General features: G+C 41.7%; 1 protein-coding gene across 2 annotated transcripts in view; it reads right to left on the minus strand.

Moving 5' to 3' along the window:
- The window catches only part of CNTNAP5 (contactin associated protein family member 5), a 293,336-nt gene that overhangs the window by 14,072 nt on the left and 261,630 nt on the right, over positions 1-17,634 (minus strand). The window contains exons 20-21 of one of the 2 annotated variants that reach the window (XM_081005692.1): positions 11,035-11,165; positions 8,681-8,768 (exon numbers count right to left, since the gene is read on the minus strand). In XM_081005692.1, coding sequence (XP_080861818.1) covers positions 8,681-8,768; positions 11,035-11,165 — 219 coding nt within the window. Of the gene's footprint in view, positions 1-8,680; positions 8,769-11,034; positions 11,166-17,634 lie in introns of those variants that run through there. The other variant, XR_013986401.1, reaches the window with a different exon arrangement.

Consider the following 17,634-nt stretch of genomic DNA (forward strand, 5'->3'; position numbering starts at 1 on the left):
CCCTTCCTTATCAGAATGTTGCTACATATGTCTCTAAACAGATTTAAACAGGATGTTTCTTTAGATAAGCCATTTTTAAAAGTATACTAAGGGCTACTTACCACATCGTAGGCAAACATTAAAGCTCAGGAGCATGAATACAGGAAATGTGTGTGTTGTTTAGACTGATAACGGGCATGGCAACACATAGCTAAAGGTAAAGGTAAAGGATGGTTAAGTCCAGTCAAAGGTGACTCTGGGGTTACGGCACTCATCTCGCTTTCCGGCCGAGAGACCCGGTGTTTGTCCACAGACAGCTTTCTGGGTCATGTGGCCAGCATGACTCAGCCACTTCTGGCACAACAGAACACTGTGATGGAAACCAGACTGCACAGAAACACCATTTACCTTCCCACTACAGTGGTACCTATTTATCTACTTGCACTGGCATGCTTTCGAACTGCTAGGTAGGCAGGAGCTGGGACAGAGCAATGGGAGCTCACCCCATTGTGCAGATTCAAACCGCCGACCTTCTGATCGGCAAGCCCAAGAGGCTCAGTGATTTAGACCACAGCGCCACTTGCATACCCTTGCCTGAACATGACCCACACCCAGGAGCACTGCCAGGAGCCTTAACCATCTAGTCACTTCACATTTTCCCCAAGCCTTTTGTAGAAAGTTTGAGCATTGACTGAAATCAGACCAGAAGCACTTTCCATAGTTCCTTATTGGGAAAGCTGTATGCCTAGCAGAATGAAGCTCCAGTGCAAACAGTAGGTTTGGTATGCCCACCCAATACAAATTAATACAATACAAATTAATAATATAATAATAGAATAGCTAGACTTCATACTGTCCTTTCCAACTGGTGACTGCCTGGCTCACTCACAAATTAGAAGAGAGAGGCATAGCAATTAGCAATGAATTTCTGCACTGGAGCACACAAGCCAGGCAGACAATCAGCCTCAGGCATACTTGTTTCCGAGCACAGCCACTAAACATAAAATTGGGTCCTTGGGGCTCTGTGGGAAGTGAGTCTGCAATTAGAAGGCACACTGGCCATATCCTCAGCACCGCTGTGGGGAGCAAAAATACAAATGGTTCTGAGTTTGTTCCTCGTTCTTTAAAGGTGGGTGCAGACTAGGGCTGGGCAAATTGCTCACTTTTGGTTTCTCTCGATTTCTCATTGTTTCAGTCTCAACTTCAGACTTCCACATTGCTGCATTAGCATGCAACTTAAAAACAAAAAGTCCTCGTGAAAATTTATCCCAATACACATATTTTTTGCAAGCAATTTTCCCCAGTTCATTTTTCCTCTTTGTTATTTTCACCAATATCTTTATGCACATTTTACCATAGTAAATGCAATTTTGTACATGCTACATGGCTGGAGGACAGCACTGCAAAATCTGCAAAATTTTGAAGGATGGCTATGTTTCAGAATATGTGAATTAAAGTTCACCTTTAAATGTGAACCAAATTTCTCCCTCATCACTAAGTCAGTGCAGCATCTTTCTATGAAAACTGATTCCAGTCATATGTGAATGAGGCACAATTATGTACACATGTGTGCATTAAACCCGCACAGAGATAAGATGCTTCTCAGAAGAGGGAAAAAGACTCAGAGTCATCAGCTTTCCTGGAAAGTGCCGCAATGGAGCCACAGCTACAAAATGACCGTCTAAGAATCACAAAACTGACAGCTCATGAGGAGATTTGCTTTGCCTATCTAGTTTTAGCACTTCCCCTTTTTAGTGTGAAATCGTATACCGGTACCTCTGAATGTACTTAGGTTTCAAGATGCCGGATTTCGTTGTTAAACTGTACACAAAAGCCACACATTCCTTGTGGCCTTTTATTTAAACTGTGGGTGGGGGTACTGTTTTTATTTGTTACTATGTTATGTATTTTTGAGCTTTTATACTGTAAACCACCCTGTGACACTCAAATTAAGGGTGGTATAGAAATTTAATAAATAAATGAAATTAAACAAATCACTTCAAGTCAATCCCTTTCAACTCTATGATTCAATGATTCTATGAAACCAGCATAAGATTTCAATGTTAGGGTGTTTCTGCACCCTTAAAAAGGCAAGTTGATGTGTGTGTGTGGGGGGGGGGGAGAATAGGCATACAATATGTTGGTGCTAGCATCATATCCGCCTGGTGCCTCCGAAGCAGAAGCAGTTAGTGGTCTTTCCTGCCCTCACTAAGAAACCATATTTCTCTGGGCAAAATCAAAATGGTCTTCCGCTCTCAGGCATAATCACTTGTCTCCCCCAAAAGAAGGTGTGAGTCACATTCCAGATATAGCTGGCAGTTAGCTTAATAAGTCGTTGATGAAGATCAGGCTACACCAAACTTACTGAAATTAACTGAAATTAGCAGCCCTTTGAACAGTAAAGTAACATGCCCCGAGTATAGTATTTGGGCTTTTATCACACGTCACCATCACTTCACAAAAACTCTTGACAAGTTTCTGCTGAGTATAATGCGCACATGCGAACACTCATTTTTGCCCACACATTTCTTGAACATCCTGGGAGAATGGGTGTTTTAAAGTCTAAAGAAGACAATGCTATGAAGAGGGAACTTGAAAATTTTTGTTCAAACTCAAAAGTCATCCGTGCGACCCTTGCAAAGCAAAGTGTCACAACATGACCGCTCCCATTTTATTTTCATTTTGTTTTTTTAATCACCATGTGGAATACTGTAATAAGAAAAGACTTGATGGATGCAACATAATGGGGAGCTGTAGATGCCAAACAAAGGAATACAAGATTCTTTTGATAGCAGACAGCTGCAGTCAATTGAGAGAGCAACTTTTCAGGCTAAAAATAAAGCTGCAAGAGAGAATCTCAAGGGGGAAGAGGGCGGAGACTTTGTAACCTTCCATTTCTACAATGTTCCCTAAAGAGATCCTATAGATGCTCTCTGGAGAGTAACACAAGACACGGCAATTAAGTAATATTACTGTGCAAACTCTATTTCTGAAAATAGTAGCAATCTCCAGAGGTGGATGTAGAATGTTTTTCTCTCAACGTTAAGTGACTTTCCCCCCACTCAGCTCATGCTGAGATCCATGTAGGTTGTGCTATGGAGAATGAACTTTGCCAGGAAGCTGGCTATGGTCTCGCTTGTCGTGTTCTCTGAGCAAACCAGGACTGGTAAGCCAGGAACAAACCTTGGCTTCTGTTTGTGGTTTGTTTGGAGAGAAGCAAACCAAAAGCCAGAGACTGGATGGCAAGCAAGCCCTAGCACCACATCAGCAGGAGGAAGGATGCCACAGGAACTTTTGAACAACATGTACCAATATAAACTATGGTTTAATGTGGAGCACAAACCACAAGCTGGAACTGGGTGGGCAAGGAAAGTGTGTCAAGGGTAGGGAATCAATTAAAAACAGTCTGCATCTTTACATGTTTGTGATAAAAAGCAGTCTATCTTCCTTGACATGATACTGATTTTGAAGAGTGAAGAAAGTAATAGTTCTTCAAGGTGAGAGACAAAGAGTTGAAAGGAAAGAAAGTTATGTTTTCCTTTGCTTTACAGAAAAATAAATAGATAATCTATGTATAAGCAAGCAAACTGAGCCCTGGGCCAGTTCAACATGATGATATATCAGGGCAAATGTCACACAAATGTGCTACAACTATCTGCCTTCCTCCGCTGCCTTTCTGCAGAATATGGGAGGACAGGTGGGAAAAGAAGAAAAAGTGGTTGGGCCCGCTGGTGAACCTACCAAGTCCTTCTTTGAAGTGGAATTCTTAAAAAGACAGAAGACTGTGCTGCTGCCATGTAAGCACATGGATTAGTCTTTCATAGGGCCATGAATGATGAAAAACTGCCAAGAATGTTCAAACACAACAAAACAATTCCTTGAATCCACAGCTTAGAGAGCCCTGCAAACATGCGCACAAGATAGTCTGAAAACAAGAAGCCAGAATGCTTTAAGCACTAACAAACATTTAACAGCTCAGCTTTTTAAAGACAGAGCATACTTGAGGTCATACATAGATAGAAAGGGGAAAAAGATCTTTAGAGAAAAGAGAACTACTTTTGAATTTATAAGGTCAAGATTAGGTAAGATTAGAAAATTGATACCTGTACAATGACATGCTTCCAAGCAAAAAAGGATATTAGGAAGAATATGTTGGAACTGCTTGGGTTATGTTTGTATATATGTGTGTAAACATTTAATATGTAACACTCCATCTGAGGTCTGCAGTGGTATAGTACAGTAGCAGATACATCGTGCAAAACTGCTGATCATGTGCTTCAGTGTTTGGGATGAGGTTCAGATTATTGGGGGAGGGTGTTAGAATGTAAAATGTTCTATGAAATTAGAAAACTTTAAAGCTCCTTTCAATATCTTCACTAAAGTCAGCCACCCAAACTCTGAAAAGCCAAAAACACAAACTGTACCATTAGAATATACAATGGGAAACAGAACAAAATTTTAATAAGGAATATTATAGGAAATAAACATGATGTGTTCTTTAGCCCTTCTTGGGATCACAGGTGTACTTCAAACCTTCATCCATTTAATGAGAGAGTAGGGATGTGAGATCACAACCAAGGGCAGTCGCTGAATTGCAATGACAGCAATTCAGAAATCAACACATGGTCTTTTGAATAAGGAAAGTGCTTCTGTAGGAACTCAGCTCTGTAATTTCAAAATCTGTTATTTCATCAATACTGTTATTTTGGAGATTTTAGGTCATGCTTAAACAGTTACCGGAGAAATATCTGTGATTAGGGTTGTTTTATTTTATTCTAGCTAGGGTGGACAGATTTTTCCCTAGCTTATTTTTTTAAGACTTTCACAGTTTGGCAGTGGCTTGTGTTCCATTCCATCCATTCTCTGAGTTTCTTCATGAGAATTTCTGTAATTTATTTCAAAATAAGCTTCTATTCATTCAGTGAACCTTTCCCTCACAGGTAAGCTATGCACATGACTGACTGTGCACATTAAAAACCACCCCTTTATTATTGAATGGAAAGCACAGTAGTTTAAAACTAAGCTCTTTTACCGTCCTTAAAAATTCCCAGATGAGAAATGCAAATGAAGGGAAAACAGATTGCCCGGAAGGAATGTAATTAATTTGAGGAAAAAGCCAGGCCGGTTTCATAAGTTTCACCCCAATCCAGATAAGTAGAGCCACATCTTGAATGTGCATCCAAGAGTGGCTATAGATTTTAAAGCACTGAACAATGCCTGCCTGTTAACTTCAGCTTAATGGAGCCTCCAGCTAATCTATCAAGTGCTTTAACTAAAAGAAATGGTGGTGCATCGTGCACATAATTGCATGATTAAACAGAAGTGTGGGAAACTGTGTGGAAATTTTATCATTCTTTTACATGTTTAAAGATATGGAAATCACATGGGATGGCCTTGTGTTCCTTACTGGAACAGAATAGCTAGCTTTCTGCAGTCAGGGTCAGGAGCATCTTAAGCATATGCAGCGCCGGGGTGCAAAGATCAGCCCGATGCCCCCCCCCCCGTTGCCCAGAGTTGTCAACCTTTTTTAGGGGGGGAACCCCAAAGTTTTTGACCTTTTTTAAGGGTATGCCAGCAAGGGGCACATGACAGCGGAGGAGTCTGAGGTGGCGGCAGCAGAAGCAGAGCAAGGCCAGGGCCAGGCACCTGGGGAGGGGGCAAGCAGAGCCCAGCGCAACTACAGTTGAGCCCGAGACAGTGCCGGCGGTGACTGAGTGAAGCCAGGTGCCTTGTGTAAGCAGCATGCACTCGCTGGGCCTCTCGACGGCCCACCAATCCCAGGCGTGCAAGAGGGCAGAGCCGGCCGGCTGCCTCAGCACCTCAATCGCCTGCAATAGAAGAGCTGAGGCACTCCGACGGGCTCTGCTCTGCCTGGCAGCGGCTGTCGGCTCTTCCCAATTCCCAAACTCCAAATCTCGGCCCCAGACTCATGGCCTGGCACCCCTGAGAGCCCAGCACCCGGGTGCCCTGCTCCCCTAGTGCCTATGGGTAAGACAGCCCTGGTCAGGGTCAAAATATGAAACCAGCCATCCTTTTCTAGCATTAACTTCTTCACTGTCCATGTGATCTATTTTACCTTACATGAATTAACTTTAAAGTGAGAGAGAGTGCATTTTAATGTGCACAATGGCTTATGTGCTTGGTTTACCTGCAAAATCAGGAGGAAATGGACAGAAATTAATGACAGAAGAGATCAAGCTTTATTCTTGGAAATCCAGACTGAAGGAATGGTGAAAATGGAACCCATCACTGTGGATCTGTGACCAGGCCCAGATAATTTAGAGACCCCAGATCCAAGATGGAATTTAGAGGAAAGGAATTTCAGAAGCATCGTAATTTGAGCCAGCATGCTGCAGAGGACTGTCAGACTACAATGGTTCCAAACCACAAGGCTAACTGGATGGCCTTGGACCAGTCCCATCTCTCAGTCTTACCTACCTCAAATGGTTGTTATGTGTAGGGTGGAGGTGGAGTACAACATATGCCACCTTGAATTCCATGAGAAGAAAGAGTTTTATGAATGCAATCATTAATAAAATGAATGAATGGCTAACAGTTAGAAATGCAAGAGGAGATGTGCAAAGGTGGCTCCAAGGGTAGATATGAATGGTTATACAGAGACAGATAGATAATTTGCACAAAACATTATTGTGTCCTAAAGAATAAAAATGGATAGAATCAAATACAAAAATAGAACTGGAGCCCTTCTGATGCAGCAATGTAACCTGCAATTCTGTCGGCATTTTAAAAGAGTGTTTTTGCAATCATTATTTGTCTGTTCTAAAATTAGCAATAATCACAACTTCCCAAGAGGATCTGTAAGCCCAAGAAGATTGGCAAACTATGGATTTAATTCTTGCACTTCTTTAAAGGCCACGGGACACATAGCAATGGATTAAGGGCATTACTGAACACGATACACATCCTGTGCAGCTTCACTGAAGCAAGGATGTGCCACAGCTGTTGGACCAGTTCACTTTCAAGGCAGTTCCACAAACTAATTCGACAATTTCTAGCACAGAATGTTGAAAACACGGGGGAGGGGTGGGAGTGACTTTATCACTGTAGTTCTATATAGCATTTCACAGTTTCCCTCAGTCTAGCCTCAAGGAAACCTAACACCTTTCTCTGAAAGATAAACTAAATGTATGCATAAGAAGTGCATGTCATAATTCCAGAAAAATATCCTAAATCTCTTAGCAGTGTGTATATGAACATACATGACTGCTGGCTGCACACAGGTGAGTCCAGGTTCACATTTGTAACATGCCAAAGTATGGGCTAGCCCACATAAGCGCATGCCTAAATACATTTGTTAGGCTGCAGTTCTCTAAAGGATTGCTCTAATCTTGTTGTTTTTGCATATATATATATATATATATATATATATATATATATATATATATCCATAAATTGTCAGGAACGTCCTACACGTGAGTAGGAACCTGGCAGAGACACATGCCCGGCTGGCATGTTCTTTCCCTCCTGGACGGTTGTTCAGGAGCTTCAAAAGCTTTCTTCAGCCCGAACATCACAGTGACTAATACCAAGATCAGCACACTTAAGGATTCTGCAGAGTATTGGCAGTTCACGTGACAGACTCAGTAGCACAAATTTTTGGCTAAACTACGTTTATTTGCATATACAGTGGTACCTCGGGTTAAGTACTTAATTCGTTCCGGAGGTCTGTTCTTAATCTGAAACTGTTCTTAACCTGAAGCACCACTTTAGCTAATGGGGCCTCCTGCTGCTGCCACGCCGCCGGAGCACGATTTCTGTTCTCATCCTGAAGCAAAGTTCTTAACCTGAAGCACTATTTCTGGGTTAGCAGAGTCTGTAACCTGAAGCGTATGTAACCCGAGGTACCACTGTAATACACTCGGAGCATCTTGACTCAGCTCCTTCCTCTTCAGCATCAAACAGCAAAAAGAAAGAACAAAGGAGCAAATGCCCTACATCATGGAAGCACAGTCATACAAACATCCTGTCTCTGTCACTTCCCACTATGTGGAATGAAAACATACACCGTCACGTCATAAAAAACAATCCCATGACTGCAAGCACAGGACAAGAATCCTAACACACACACACACGGTTTGTCTTGCAACCTGGGTGGAATCTACACCCATATAAAAAACATTCAGAAAATGCTTTTTTTAAAGCGTTTTTTAAAAAAATACATTGCATTTTCTATTAGGCTCACCATCACCATCTAGTGTCACATTGTATATATTGCACTTTAAACATTTTGTTTGCAGCTGTATAGCTGAGTCCCTGGTTCCCAGTTTGTATGCCAGTGAGTGACTTCCCCCAATACAGACACACGTCTGCTGCCCCAAAGACCCCTCACGTTTTCCTAGCCCTTCCCCAAGCAGCTTCCTTGCATGCTATCATCCCTAATCGCCACCCAACACCTTTTTATGAGGTTGTTTTTTCCTCTTTCACAGCAACATCTCTGAGCCTGTGTTATTTTTGCTAATACTTGGCTCAGACAAAACAGTGTCTCATCGCTCAGCAAGGGGTCCTGTATTTAGCTCTCATTGCTAGACATCTCTGAGATGTAAGCAGCATCTCTGCTAAGCACAGCTCAGCTACAAGAAACAGGCTGAAAATAGGGCAAGGCCACGTGCTACTCCAAACAATACAATTTGCATGCACAGTGTTGCCACTGACAAATCAGAAAGCCATCTGCGGTGCCTACCTGTGACTTTCCCCAAGGTCAGAGATTTGATGGCTCTGAAATCAGCCTCCGAGGAAAAGTTGTGCTTGACTTTGAGAACCTGGTCAATCTGAAAGGGAGGGGATCAATAAAAGTGATTCCATTATTACAGCACACAGAGAGACCTCTGATGAATCTATAGCACTAGCTCTGCTGCCGGAACACAAGTAATATCTGTCTCTGCTGGGCATCAATTTCCATGGACAGCAAAATAAATGCACCTTAATTCTACAGGAAAAGCTAAAAGGCATGACAAGGTGTCTTTACAGCAGGGGTCTCAAGAGAACTTCCCTGCGGGAATCTGTGTATAATATCTGACAAGTGGTTTGACCCCCGCAGAGAACTCAGAATGATTAATCTCTGATTGCAACGAGAACAACAAAAAGCATTTTGGGTAGATGTTTCTCATCCAGGTTTAGCCCCATTGGGGGAAAGGTATAAAGGTGGATATAAGATTGAAATGTGACATGAAGCTTTGTCTGTAAGTTCAGAAAAAAAGCTGGCCCATCCAGTGTATAACATTAACTTTGTTTACACTGTTATGAGCCCAGTGGTGAAACGGATGAGAATGTGGAGCTTGACTCAAAAATCTCCAAAAGGGTTTCTTTCTAGTGCCTATGATATGATCTTATAAACAGCAAAACTGGATCAACCCAACACGGGGTTCCTCTGAAGCAAACTTTCCAAATTTTTGTCAACAACAAGACTTTAAGAGCAGCTCACTGGCTCATAGGACTTCCCTCCACCTGGCATTTTTATAATTCATTTGCCAGGTGGCTCTGAGAAGCTGCAGATCGGCTGTCTCGTGGCTGAATTTAATCTGGAGTCCTAAACTACTTGATGTTTTTTTAAATGGTTGTTTTATAGTAGGGTATTTCTACATCATACACCACAATGAATGTTTCATAGAACAGCAGCCCATATATACAAGAAAATAAAGAAATACACGATACATATTGTGTCAGAATTCAGATCTTCATTACAGTTCATCAGTCTTCCCTTTTTGTTTATATCCAAACAAGGAATCATTATAACAACAGCTCACAATTAGTTTTGCTAATTACAAATTCTCTAATTTGCAATTAAGGGAACTAAAACACAAGCATTGTATTTTGAGGAAGTGTGTTCAAAAGTTCTTAGCACAAATCTGAACAGAACCCATATCTATTGAATTGTGCTTATTCTCTGAGCCCAGGATTCTTCAAATGCAATGTGAACCTTCTTACAGAGGTAGGAATAGCTCACCAGAGGGGTAAATTGGTTTCTGATTTCCCTACTCTGCCCACAACTTCTGTAGGATTTAAATGAGCCATGAAGCTAATTGTTCCTACCTTTCCTATATTGGGGCACATCTATCTACACTGATCTATGATATGGGGTGTTTGTTTCTTCCTGAATGTTTTGCTTGACCTTCTTTTGGGTCTCTCCTGTATCTGTAATCAAGTCATGCACAATGTAGTCCTGCTCAAACTTGGGCAAGAGCTCAGTAGTCCTTGCCTTAGTCATACTTCAAATCATGTCCATTCCTTCTTATGAAGAAGCTGGAAAACACATTTAATATACTATGTTTCATCAAGTTTGACAGGTGAGGGAGGAAAAGAGAAAGAAAGAAAGTTGCAATCCTTCCCCCAACTCCACTTTCTTTTCTCTCCATCTTCAACCTCCATTCCATCACTGATGCTATTGCCTCATACACAGCAAGAGAGAGGCTTGGCCTTCTTCAAAGAGGTCCTTGCCATCTGCTCTCAACCTTTTTATTTTAGAAGGAGAGGGAATGTACTGGAGCTCTCATTAGGAGAGGGAGGAGGTGCAGTTAGCCTCTCTTCCACAGGATACATGTTGGTGGTGACCAGGTCACCCATTATCTTAGGGACAGACAGGATTTGCCCTTACAAATGAACATCTCCCTCTGTTGGAATGATTTGACAGTAGCCCTCTTCAAGTTCCCCACCCCACCCCACCATGCATGGGTGGTCCCAACCCCTCTCTCATGTCACTGCCACCTGTCCTGTAGTCCAGGTGACCACCCTACACACGCTGAAGCAACTTTGCTGAATCAGTGTCTGTGTGGGAAACCTCCTAGAACCCTATCTACACTGTCTTGGTTCCCACAGAAGAAAGTTGGGGCATGAATGAATGAAACAAACAGAGAAACAACAACAAAATCTCCCCTGTTCATGCTATAGTGTGACAGAATGATGAAACTTAATGTTAAGAATTTGCTTTTTAGAAACAAGGACTGATTGCCATCAATTATGCTCCTCCTTTCCCCACTGAGGACAGTGAAACTGCAGGAAGACGGTGGACTGTAAAATATGGTGGGCAAATTTGGATACCTGAATAGTCAGCTCTCTTCCATCTCTATTTAGCTTCACATGGTGTAGCTCTCGGTTAGCAAAGTTTCCAGAATCAATAGTGAATATAAGGGATCTGTCCTTACTCAGTCTGTATCGGACTTGCAAGCTTCCTTAAAGAAGAAGAAGAAAAAAGGCAGGGAGAGAAAGATTTTGATCTTAAAAAGCACCCATAACTAAAACCATTTAACAAATTGCTATGAGAAAGCACAGAATAAATACAGATCACAGAAAGCTCTTGTGGATAAAAAATGACATTGGGCAAGAAGAAATAAGGTAGTTTGTGCACCAGTCATAGAGCTGCAGGTCTTGAAGGCTTCCGATGGAACTTCTACCAAACACTCCCTTCAATAGAACCAAAGAGTTGGAAGTCTGAAATAAAACCTTTAAATCAAGAATCCTCACAGATTCTAAGCAGTTCAAGCATCTGCATAATGGTGTGCTACAGGGAATGTCCTGGCAAGGGTGTGGGTTGAATTAATCTGCATGAACATGGTACTCATGAGATGCCTTCACTGCAAGCCAAACTCAGAAGTCAGGCCATGTATACCATGGCATCACTTCACCTACTTTGAGAAGGTTTGCAAATGATCAATGGACAAGATCAAACACCACACCAGCAGGCACAGATTACCCTATCTAACCTTTCCTTTGCAGCACCTCTGATCTGCTTTGAAAGGTCCCTCAATCTTCCAGAGCTTACGCATCTCCTGGATCCAGTTCCACTCCTCAGAAAACAGTGGGATAGACTTGTGAGTAAACACATATAGAGTTATGGTGTTAAAGTATGAATGAAACCAAATAAATCTTAAAGCTCCTGGAATCCTGTGACTTTCAACGTTGCAATAAACCAAGTCAGCTTGCCTTGGCCAAATTTATACCTTTGGTTCATTATGTTGTACAAAGTTACAATCCCATTTAAACCATCATGATAAATATGATCCTTTTAGCTATCTTAGAACAATTCAGTATGCACTTAGAGGGGGAAAACTTGCAGAATTTAATTGTTTCATTTAAATACGAGACAGAAAGAGAAATGCATACACAAGGACTCTTTTGTGTATTCTTGGATTTAGATTTTCTAGTTGATTTGAGTTCTATGCCACATTATGCCTCCAATAAGTGTATGTGCGCAATCTATTTTATTTTAATTTCTGTATAATTTCTGTCTCATAATTGTAATTAAAGCAATCACCAAATTATGGTTCTGGGAGCTTTATTACAGTCGTGGGTTGCTTTGTCATCCTGTCTTTGGCTTTGTATATCAGCACACATGCAAGACACGGGATATTGCTTAAGCTATGTCTTGCTGCCAAGTTATTACCAAGCCAATTTCAGAAAATCGCTACCAGCTTATTTTGTAGCTCTACTAATTAAATATGAAATCAAGAAGTGTATTTCAAGATCATCAAAGCAGGGCTGGGCAGGTAGCTGCCTAGTGGCTGATTCTGACCTGCACAGCTTTTTAATCCGACTATGGGGATGTTCTACTCTCTTGCTTCAGCTATATGAAGGTGCTGGCCTGGGGTCTGAAGGCAGGGAAGAGCTGGATGGAGGCTAGTAAGCTGAGGCTGAATCCCGATAAGATGGAAGTGCTGTGGGTGGGCAGCTCCCATGTCTGGGAAGTAAATGTTCAACCTTTACTGGGAGGGGGTGAACAGGTGTATAGTCTGGAAGTACTCATGGATTCTAGCTTATGGCCAGGAGTACTTACACCAGTTTAGGTTGATTAGACAGCTAGAACTGTTCCTAAGATTGGAGTGGCCTGGGCTGGGTTGTCCATGCTGTGGTGACCTCCCATCTGGACTACTGCAATATGCTGCATGTGGGGCTGTCCTTGAAGATGGTTTGGAGGTTGCTTGCTCATCTGGTAAGTGGGGCAGCCTGATAGGACCATGTGCCACCTGTCCAGAAAGCACTGCACTGGTTGCCAGTGAGCTACTGGGCAAAATTCAAGGTGCTAGTGTATAGAACCCTAAACAGCTTGTAACCCAACTGCCTAAAAGTGGCTTTCCCAGTATCGACCACCTTGGACCTACAATCAGCAGGTGAGGCCTTGTTGGTGTTGGATTATACCAAATACATGAAAGTCACAATAAAATGCCACTAACAGTGAATACAAAAATATATGGGGAGCTTAGAAGTGAGCAGTAGACCTGATGCATACAAAAAGCAAGACCAGCTTGGATCAAGTCCCTTCAGTGAACTCAGCTGGAGAAACACATGCAGGAAATTTGTTTGTCTCTCTGTTTTGGTCATGTAGAAACTGGGCCTGATAAAGCATAGGAGAGTGAAAGGTGTTACATACCTAAGTTTTAGAGGGCCAAATTACCTGCTGGTCAGGAGTGGAAATACTTTATATGCCATCTCAGCACTCCAGTGCACAACCATCAGATACTTTAGCAGCTTATTAAAAGAGTGACCACACTTTCGCATCACATCATCACACATGTGTGAGTGATCATTAAAGAGGAGAAAATAATTAGTGGAGGTGTTGATTGAAGGAGGAAAGATAACATTAGTAAGGTAATTATTAACACTGCATACTCCATATGTGCCATTAAAAATATGCATGGCAAGTCTTTTGTGATGATTTATTGCGGACAGGAATACAGAGAGAGAGAATATTTGCTGTGTTAACTCTAGATCATGTCCTGATGGACACAACCAGTTATTACCAGTGCCATTCAGCATGCATTATGTTCCTGGGTGACCACTGAGGTCTCGTACTACAGCATCGTTCCTTTATAGCTTGGATATTTTAAAAAGGTCTGCCTCTTTCTGTGAGAACAGCTGGTTGAAAAATCTGCTCCTTAATTAGCCGCCCATTCCCTGGGGTCTCATGATCTGTAAATTTACTCTTCAGAGAGTGTAGCAGCTACTACTGTGGAATAATGGGACCAATCTCCTGTTTTATTTTTGCAGAATATACTCAAAGCAAATTAGGATGATAGTTTGTTGTAGTGAGAGTTTTTGTTTTGTTTTGTTTTTTTGAAGCTCAGGGCAGATTCAGAAAACCCAATGCACTTTGAGATTATGGATAGGAGAACTGTACTTCTGAATACTTTCCTGGGCACATGTATTTCACGCACGTTCATAACCAGCCAAGCCCAAGCCCTCCCTGAAGTTTAGGTTTGGTTTGTCATAGGCTTTGTGCCAGCTCTTGCATTAGCTCTCCCTGCTGCAGTCCTTCCCTTACTCACTCAAACTTAGCACTGTTATTAAGGATTCTGTAATCTTGGGAAACTTCATTTTCCAAGGATGTTAGCGTCCAAGATGCTGTTCTGAGCATGCTTACAGCACCCTGGGTATGAGGATAACTGGCAATGTAGTTTCCTAGGGCTTCCAGATCCTTCTTAGGAACTTAGGGTATTTGGGGAAAGTATTTTTCCTTAGAGGTACTGGTATATGGAATGTTGTGGCAGCACTGCTCTTGGAAATAATGGAGGCCTCAACACCAACCTTCCTCATTGCAGCCGTGACTCCCAGGGAAATTCAGGAAAGGGGGAAGAAGCAATGTTGGGCTCAGGGACTTTAGAAAAGTTGATGAGGACACATGAGAAACATTGGGAGAGGGTACTTCAATGCTGCTGTGTCTTGTTCTTGAATGAGGCCCACTATTTGGAATGTGATTGGATATACAGTACAGTGGTACCTCGGGTTACATACGCTTCAGGTTACAGACTCCGTTAACCCAGAAATATTACCTCAGGTTAAGAACTTTGCTTCAGGATGAGAACAGAAATCGTGCTCCGGCGGTGGGAGGCCCCATTAGATAAAGTGGTCTTCAGGTTAAGAACAGTTTCAGGTTAAGAACAGACCTCCGGAACGAATTAAGTACTTAACCCGAGGTACCACTGTAATACATTTTATTTATTGGGGGTGTGCAGTGAGAAAGGGAATGGTTTGTTTTAGATGTCACCTGTCACTAGCTAGCAGTAAATCTATTGTCTTTCTGGAGCAAAAGTCTTTGAGAGCTTGAGAAGAGGGACAATGATAAGTGGTTATGATCACAGATGTCTGGGAGGGTGTATGTGATACACTATATAAAATTAACTCTGAACCACATGGTTTGGCCACTGGTAAGGCCTAATGCCATTGCTTTGGGTTTTGATTTTGAGCAGGTGGGGGTCTAAATGGTTTTATATATATATATATATATATATATATATATATATATATGGGGGACTCTAGGAATTCAGTTAATGAAGAAGGCGCCTTTCAGCTCTTTCCCATCATCTGTACAGCAGCAGATACAGATATCTGCCAAGCAGCATCCTTAACTGAGGCTTGGCCTGCTTCGCCTCCAACTTGCATACTCAGGGATTCAGGCTGCTAGCTATTAAAATTAGAGATGCTCCAAAAGATTTAGGCTCACTCTTCTTAGCTTTGGATTTTACACATTTTTCACAGGTTCCCACTTTAATCCTTAGACATTTTTCATATTAGCAGCAGCAGTTGAACATTACAGTAAATACCAGGCTCCTAATGTGAGTCAGAAAATAAACAGTAATTTCATCATACACTCTAGGCCAGTGCAAAGCAGGCATAATGTCCCTGATTATAATCAGGAGCATACTGCAGATACCGTAAGCTTTCTTTTCCCACCTGGGGTGAACATGTGAAAACGCAGAACCTTTTAATAGTTGTAGATTGACATGCAATTTAGTGTAAATGGTCATGCAACTACCAGTTAGCTCAACTGGTTACAGCATGGTGCTAATAATGCCAAGGTCACATATTCCTTCTTTGTACGGGGTTGGTCTCAGGGTCCCTTCCAGCTCTGTGATTTTGTTATACATGCAGCAGCCCTGTTCTCTTTTCATCTGGCCCCTCTGCTCCTGCTCTTTCCCTTTTATACTACGCTAACAATGTTTATGATCATAGTCCTGTAATCACAACAAATCTCAATAATTTTTTGAGTAGACAGGTATATGTTTGCACTGCATGTGTTTTATATTATCTACAATATAAGAATGAGAAATCCTCAATCAGCGTTTGAAATCAGAAGTTGTAGCTAACTGAAAACTCCCATTAAGCGGGGACTCTGGTTAGCTGTAAATAATTTTTAATCTCTGTTTTGGAGGGTGAAGAAACACATTCTCATGCTCCAGTCACAGCACTGCTCAGAGGGATCCATCCAGATCTCTGGTTGTTATGCACAGCTAATAGCACATGAACAGAACCAGATCATGACTAATATTCAGCAATATTTCCCATGGCCAGTGCAGACCTTATTCTTTAAGGAGTCTTGGCTTTAGCTAATAAGCAGTTGTCTCAATGAATTGGCCCTCATCCAAAGACTTATTAGCAGCAAGTGTATGTGTGTACTACAGTGCGCTCAGAGAACAAATAAGGATATACATTCCTATCCAAAGATGGATGGGGCTGGGAATGTGATCTTTTAACTTCTCTATTCGGTATTTTTAATTGCATTTAAATATAGGTAGTTACACAACTGGAGCTTTCAGAAAGAGGTGAAATATATTTGAACAAGTAAATAATTAAATCTAATTAAAATGGCAAGAAGGAAAGTGATGCAGCGTACACATTTTAATCTATGCATGTTTGTGTGTGTGTTTATGTGAGTGTGCCAATATTTATTTTAAGATGACTCCCCCCTCCCCGCAACATCCTTTTCAAATTAATAGAGATTATTTTCTCATTTGGGGCTTTGGCTATGTTCATTGGAAGAACATTTATTTAAATGCCTCCAGTACTTGCTTTAGTTCAAGTTTTCATAGAATCAGAATTGTACAGTTGGAAGGGACCCTGAGGATCCCTTGCAATGCCAGAATATGCAGCTGTCCCATACAGGGATCAAACCTGCAACCTTAATGCTATCTATGCAGTATTTTTACGGGATGGTCATATTTTGGTCGTGCTTGCTTCAACTGCACATGAAAATGGGAGTTTCATGTTTGGACTGCAAACACTGCTGACAACCTAATGAGATGACACAGGATGCTTAGTCTGACAGAGGGACTATAGTTTGCAGGGCTGTACTGGGAAATCTCAGCCTTAACCTCCTTCTCCCATTTCTTTTTCTCTCCAAACACTCTGTGCTCACTCTCTCCATTGCTTATTCTCTCATTTCTCTCTCTCTCTCCATCTCTTTCCCACACACTCACCATACCATACCATACTATACAATGCACCAAGACCATTCCATATTATCCCTCCAACAATTCTATAACATGAGAATGGGCTACTGCTGGATGTATATAAGAGACACCTGTGCAGCCGTAATATACAGCTTTCGCAGGGAAAGGACTTTGTAAGGTTCTTAATTGCCAACCAACAAAAGCTACCTACTTTTAACTATGCACCTCCATTTACCACTCCGGTAAAGAAACAAGGCAATTTCCAATGAGGGCAAAAACATGTTGTTTCCATGGAACATTGCAATCTTCTGAAAACATCCCAAAGGAACTAGTTATACCTTTCATTATCACCTTTACCACTAGTGTATATGCAGTACTATTCATAGTCTGCTTTGTGTTATAACAGCAAGCATAAACTGGCAGCATAAGGGAAAGCAGCACATCAGAAGGCTGCTTTAAATTTAAATAACTTCCCTTT

The sequence above is a fragment of the Podarcis pityusensis genome (assembly GCF_964106645.2).
Source record: "Podarcis pityusensis genome assembly, chromosome: 1".
Classification (NCBI taxonomy): domain Eukaryota; kingdom Metazoa; phylum Chordata; class Lepidosauria; order Squamata; family Lacertidae; genus Podarcis; species Podarcis pityusensis.